The 5,755-nt window shown below is 44.5% G+C and overlaps 1 protein-coding gene across 1 annotated transcript in view; it reads left to right on the top strand.

Annotated features, from left to right (window-relative positions):
* AOAH (acyloxyacyl hydrolase (neutrophil)) overlaps positions 1–5,755 on the top strand; it is a gene marked incomplete at its 5' end in the record, with an annotated part of 30,015 nt that overhangs the window by 18,112 nt on the left and 6,148 nt on the right. Inside the window, 2 exon segments of the mRNA XM_009583675.1 lie at positions 1,520–1,654; positions 5,471–5,547. Coding sequence (XP_009581970.1) covers positions 1,520–1,654; positions 5,471–5,547 — 212 coding nt within the window.

Raw genomic sequence — 5,755 nt, 5'->3', positions numbered from 1 at the left:
CGTTCGTCCCGTCTGTCCCTGCGTCTGAGGATATAAGCTTAATATCTCAAAGGCAAGACGTCGCACACTTTTTCCTTCCAAAGGCGGGGAGAAGATGCGGGAACATCCGTACCCATCCTTTCAAACGTCTCTCAGGCTCTGGGAGGCAGCATGGTTAAGTTAAGGGATTCGTAAATGTAATCCCTTTCCAACCTCTCAGCTGCCCAAATTTATTCTCAAGGGGTGCGATCTCCCTGAGACAAAACTGTTCAGGTTCATGTTCTTTAAGGAGAAAATGTACCTGATAAGAAAGAAAAGGCTTGTGAATCAAGTAGCTGTGAGTATGAAAAGCCAGCTGCATAGATTTCACTGGCAGTAGGAGAGGAGGCCCCGAGAGCAAGAGCCTTACGCTGTCTTCATTTGGGATTTGTGCTAATCTTCCTCAGACACATTTCTGTGCACTTAATCGCCAGATGGTGTGACAAAGGAGCATCGAGGCTCAGTGCAGGAATGGGAAGACAGAAAAGAGATGTCTTAGAACTCACCCTAAAAATCTGGCTGCAGCAGTGAATGTCACATAATATCAGCCACTTATTCCCTTATGGTACAAGCTGATTTTTAATGCCAGCACCCGCCTGCAGCCATGTAAAAGAGCCAGTAGCCAAATATCGTCAAAGGTGTCATCTCTGTGTATAGTTGTATTAATGTTTGCATTCACTAAACAAAAAATATGGCCTTAATTTCACCAAGGCTTACATATGTGTTTCATTTTATGTCCTGTCCCTCTTGACTTCAGAAAAGGCACTTAAGCACATTCCTAAATCTTTGCAGGATTGCAGCTTATACATCCATACCAACAATACAGAACACACAGTACACGTAACTTCTGTCCATGAACAATTCATATGTCTGCAGGGTATGAATTAGTCTTCTTTCTGAGCCCCTGTCTGAAACTAATTGTCTATGTTATTATTCAAACTGCACAGTTTAAATATTTAGAAGATCCTGATCTCTGTTACGGCTGTAGAAATCACACTGGATATATCAGTTACGTAGAGGCTCAATGGAGGTAATTTACTCTGCTGAAAGTAAGGGCAGAATTTGGTCTGGATAGATAAGTGTTAGCACCCACAATACAGTAGCGGGAAGGATAATGGGAAAGGAGAACATTTTTCCTGTAGAATGTCAGTTTTCTTTAAGAGGAATGAAAATGACTGGGCTGCCACTGATCAAAAGGCCTCTGAAACAGAGAAATTCAGGATATTTATATAGACGTAGAGATACTACTAAAAGAGGTCTCCAGTAAAATAATCATATGCTGTATTAAGCTTATGACATCAGTTGAGGCCTCAGTGCAACCTGCAGTGACGTATTGCATGGTGAGCTGGGTAGCCCAAAGGCTGGCGGTGCTCACACAAGTCTCTGTTATGATGAAGAACCCCATTTCACCTCCTTTCCCTCAGCTAAAGGGCAACATTAGCTTTCAAATTCCTGTCCCCGCATTGGTGACAAAAGCTGAATCCATGCAAAGCAGCGTGAGTTGCAATGAATCGTCATTAAATCGCTTGATTTTTGCAGAGAGCTTTACAACTTTCCAATGTCCTGAAAGAAATAGCGAGATCTGAGAAATTTGCCAACTTTGATATTTTCTACATGGATTTCCCACTGAGACAAAGTAAGTTGCTTTTTTCCTGTCTTTCTCATGAAGCATTTAGTGAAGTGCTGGGCTGCTAATATGCTCCTCATATTTTAGCTCTGTACTGGGAGAAGGGCAGCATAGCCTGCCAGCCGAGGTGACCCTGCCGGCAGGGCTGGGGCCAAGGGGGCATCCTTAATGCCATCTTCCCGCTTCCCTGGTTGGGGTAACTGTGGACCTCTGCCGAGATGAGACCCCATCACCAGCCTGGGGGCCACAACCTCCCTGCTGCTGGCACCCATCATCCCAGTGCACAGCACAGTGGCCGTTTGCACTTGGGTGGCAGGAGGTGTTGATAGCGAGGCGACAAGGACAGCAGATGAGCCTCTGCTAAAAATGCCTCCTGCTTGTCCACTGCAGCTTCTCAGGCTGATGCAGAAAAAAAGAAATCTCAAACCTATCTCAGTCCATAAGATTTGGTTTTATTTTTCATCATTGCTTTCATAGGGGGTCATCTAGGCTGGAGATGGCATATCTGCAGTGGTGAAGGTGGTCTTCATGAGCTGTAGTGTACTACATCACTGGGCTTCACATTGCCTCCGCTGGGATGAGCAGTGCCTCAGGAAGCAGAACTTCCTTCAGCTAGTTTTCCTGTCTGAATAACCCAGCCACCCTCTTTTAACTCACTGTTTTCAAAAGTAGATGCACCTCTCCCAGGAGGAACTGGCTTCTTTCCTATGCTTCCTTAAGCACCTACATACTACTGTAACTTTTGACTTGACGAGCTTACAAAACTTGTCCTTCTGTGATCTTAAGTGACATTAGGTAAGCGCATTACCTAAATCACTGCCTTCTGCAACTGACATTGAAAAAAAAAAGAAAAGAACTAGAAACTTTTCCTCGTTACCGTGAGCATGAGTGGACAGTGTCCTTGGGGCTGGAGACAGACACCTGACCCTGGATCCCTCTCAGCTCTCCTTCCCTCGCGAGATGTGCGTGGGTCCAGCTTGAGGCATCACCCAGCATCAGCCCAGCTCCGTCGCACACACTCACTCTTTCTTTTTAAAAAAAGAGTCAGCATGGGGTTAGGGATTGAGGGGGGTGACATATTCAAGTAGTTAGATAGTGATGGGAAAGTAAGAAAATAGCTTTTTTCCCTGTATGCAGCCTGAACTTCCCATGTTTCAACCTCTGCCCGTTGTTTTTCCCCCTCCCATTGCACACTGCTATGGAGAGACTGGCCCCATCCTCATCGCCTCCCCGTAGGCTCTTCCCCAGGGTGGACCATGCCTGTCCCTCAGCCTCCATTCATGGGGCAGGAGCTCCAGCCCTGGCAATACAGGGGCCCTCCCCGGTAGCATGAATTTTTAGGTTGCAAAAATATAATATATAATTGGCAATATATATATTTCCACTATATAATAATAATTGGGAAAAAATCCTGATCTGCATTTCCTTGTTTTTATATTCACATAGAGAGGTAGTTCCATGTTGGTCCTTCTTGAAAATTCTTGCCTGGGGACTATATTTTAGATCCCAGCATGCAGACAGCTAAAACCGGAGCCGTGAAGGGACAGAAGCACCCTGGCAATACTTCAAAGTGTACATCTCTAACACCTCTCCCCATCTTCCTTGGAAGCACGAAGCTGCCGAGGCACCTAAGATTATTGCAAAAATCTCATCTGCAGCCAAATCCTATCAAAATTCACAAACTTATTTTATCCTACGTGACCCAATTCAGGAAGCTGGTTCTGGGTCTCATGCAGACCATACGGAGGAGGAGGTAAAGAAGGGAGGATGGGAGAGGGAGTCTTTCTGTCAAAAGCTTTATCTCAGAGAGGAGGGCTCTACTGTCAAGTTCGATATTGTAGCACAGAGTTTCAGGATGTCCAAGTCTCTTTGCGGCTTTTGCCTCAGCTACTTAATATTTAACATGTCATTAGGATTTGGAACAAACTACCTGCTGGGTAGGCAAATTACTTTAATAAGTTAAATGACTAACTTTAGGTAATTTATTTGCTTTCACGAAAAGAAACAACTTAATATAATTTGCTGTTCTTGATTACATAGTGTTAAATAAATGAGATAAACAAAATCACACATGCACATACAAACATCAGCTCTGAAAGACACTTTGCAAAGTTTCCTGCAGCCCTGGAGCCAACGATTCGAGCTTCCCGTCAGGAAAGCTGTCAGTTCGTGAGTGTGCTCAAAAGCCAGCTAAGGCTGCTGACCTACTTTTCTGGTCTCTTTCTGAAGCAAGCACAAATCCTCCCCTAAACTCTCCAGACATCAAATATTTAGCAGTGGTTGCACACTGTGATGAGTACATTGATTTCAGGCTGGCCTGGGCATATATATACATCGCAGCTCCCAGCTTTCTTGGAGTAAAATTTGAGTATACTCAAATTGAGCATTGATTCTAGATTTAGATGGACATTCAAGCTCAGATTTTGCCTTTGGCTGAACAGCTTAATGGTTCCTTTAAGAAGTGGTGCAATAAATAGGGGGATAGGGGTTGCTTGTTTTGGCTTTTTCTTGGTGCGGATGGGAGCAAGCTCTAGTCTAGCCTAGCCAAGGCAATAGGCACTTTTAAGACAAATTCTAGACATACTCGGGGTGGGGGGCAGATTTGTTCAACTGCTCTAGGATTTTTGGAGGTCAAGGATAATGGTCTAAATTCACCTATCTTGATATAAACCTTGCTTATCTTACTCCTCTGCTATTTCTGGCACTGGAACAGTAGTCCCTCTGCAAAGTAAAACACAACACACAGCCTCGTACTCGATGTGTAACATCATATATAAGGGGTTAGGCAAGCTTACTCTGAGCGTCTATATGTGCGTTCTGTGGTGTAACCTAAGGTGAATACGCGTTGTGCCCAACACATTGCAAATTTGAAACAAAGTTCCAAACCCTGCGTCTTAAAAACAGGTTACTTTGGGTGTTGACTAAAGCATCTTAAGCAGGTTTCTATAGTCAAAGCGGGAATATTCGCCCTTCAGCGTTAGTATGGGGACGCAGACATCACTTTCTGACACAATAGCCAGGGCCAACAGTGGTGAGTCTAGATCAGAACTGTTGTGCTTGAACGGAGAACATTTTCTTCCTGACAGGATGCCTGCATAATGCTATTAAGAATTCTTAATCTGTCATTATAAAAGAAATTATTGAATTTACAGTCTGTTAATGCCATATCCACTAGTCCCAAGTTTGATCACTCCACAGCCCTTTTGAAGAGAGAAAGCTTTTTACTTCTCTAATGGCTCTGGGGCTGACAGCACAGCATCATTTGCATTGAATGTCATGCTTATGTAATTCAAAAGGTTATTTCGTTGGAGTTGAAAAAGACCGCTCAGAAGAGAAGTAACTGAAAATGACAGTCTATTCCTGCAGACGTCAGCCCACGCGAATATTGTGTTACCATCTTTTTCTCCAAAAAGCACTGTTTTCTTTATCTTTTTTATTTTTATGCATTGCTGAAGATGCAACTAAAATGGGAAATGCAAAAGTATTAAATCAGTATTAAATAATTTACAGCCTTACTTGCTACAGCATCCGTCTTAGTTGGGAGGGAAAGTGAATTGGTTTACGATCATTTATGTTCAAAGCGCTTGCTTGCATAAATATTGCAGAGGAAAAAAAATTAACAATAAAGGCTTAAATACTGCCCCAAGGAGAGGGGATTGTACACAATATTGGCTCTGACAACTTTACATGAATTACCATAATCTTCATGCAGAGCCATCGTGTGCTTAAAAATACCGGTGGTGCTTTGAGGAGGAGGGGGGTACATCTCCGGGCGGGCGCCTACGTGCTCACCGGTGATAACCCCTCTGCTTATGTTGTTCACAGCAGCCGAGGAGTGGCACAAGATGGGAGGTGAGCCCTGGCAGCTGATCGAACCAGTCGATGGCTTCCACCCCAGCCAGGTAAAAACCCAGCCCCGGTGGGAACAGGGGGGATGCCAGCGCCCGCCGCTGCCCGAGGCACCCGGTCGGACCACTGCAGGGATGCGGGCTTGGGGGATTCCTCTTTTAAAAGAGATGATGGCTTCAGCCCCAGAGCAGATGTCCCCGTTTCAGCTGCCTGCACTCTGCTCTAACTCCTCCAAGGTCTTCTGCTGCTTTCTTTTACTCC

The sequence above is a fragment of the Fulmarus glacialis genome, unplaced genomic scaffold (assembly GCF_000690835.1).
Source record: "Fulmarus glacialis isolate BGI_N327 unplaced genomic scaffold, ASM69083v1 scaffold11188, whole genome shotgun sequence".
Classification (NCBI taxonomy): Eukaryota; Metazoa; Chordata; class Aves; order Procellariiformes; family Procellariidae; genus Fulmarus; species Fulmarus glacialis.
The sequence above is the reverse complement of the archived record's forward strand: the minus strand, read 5'-3'. Positions and strand labels throughout refer to the sequence as shown.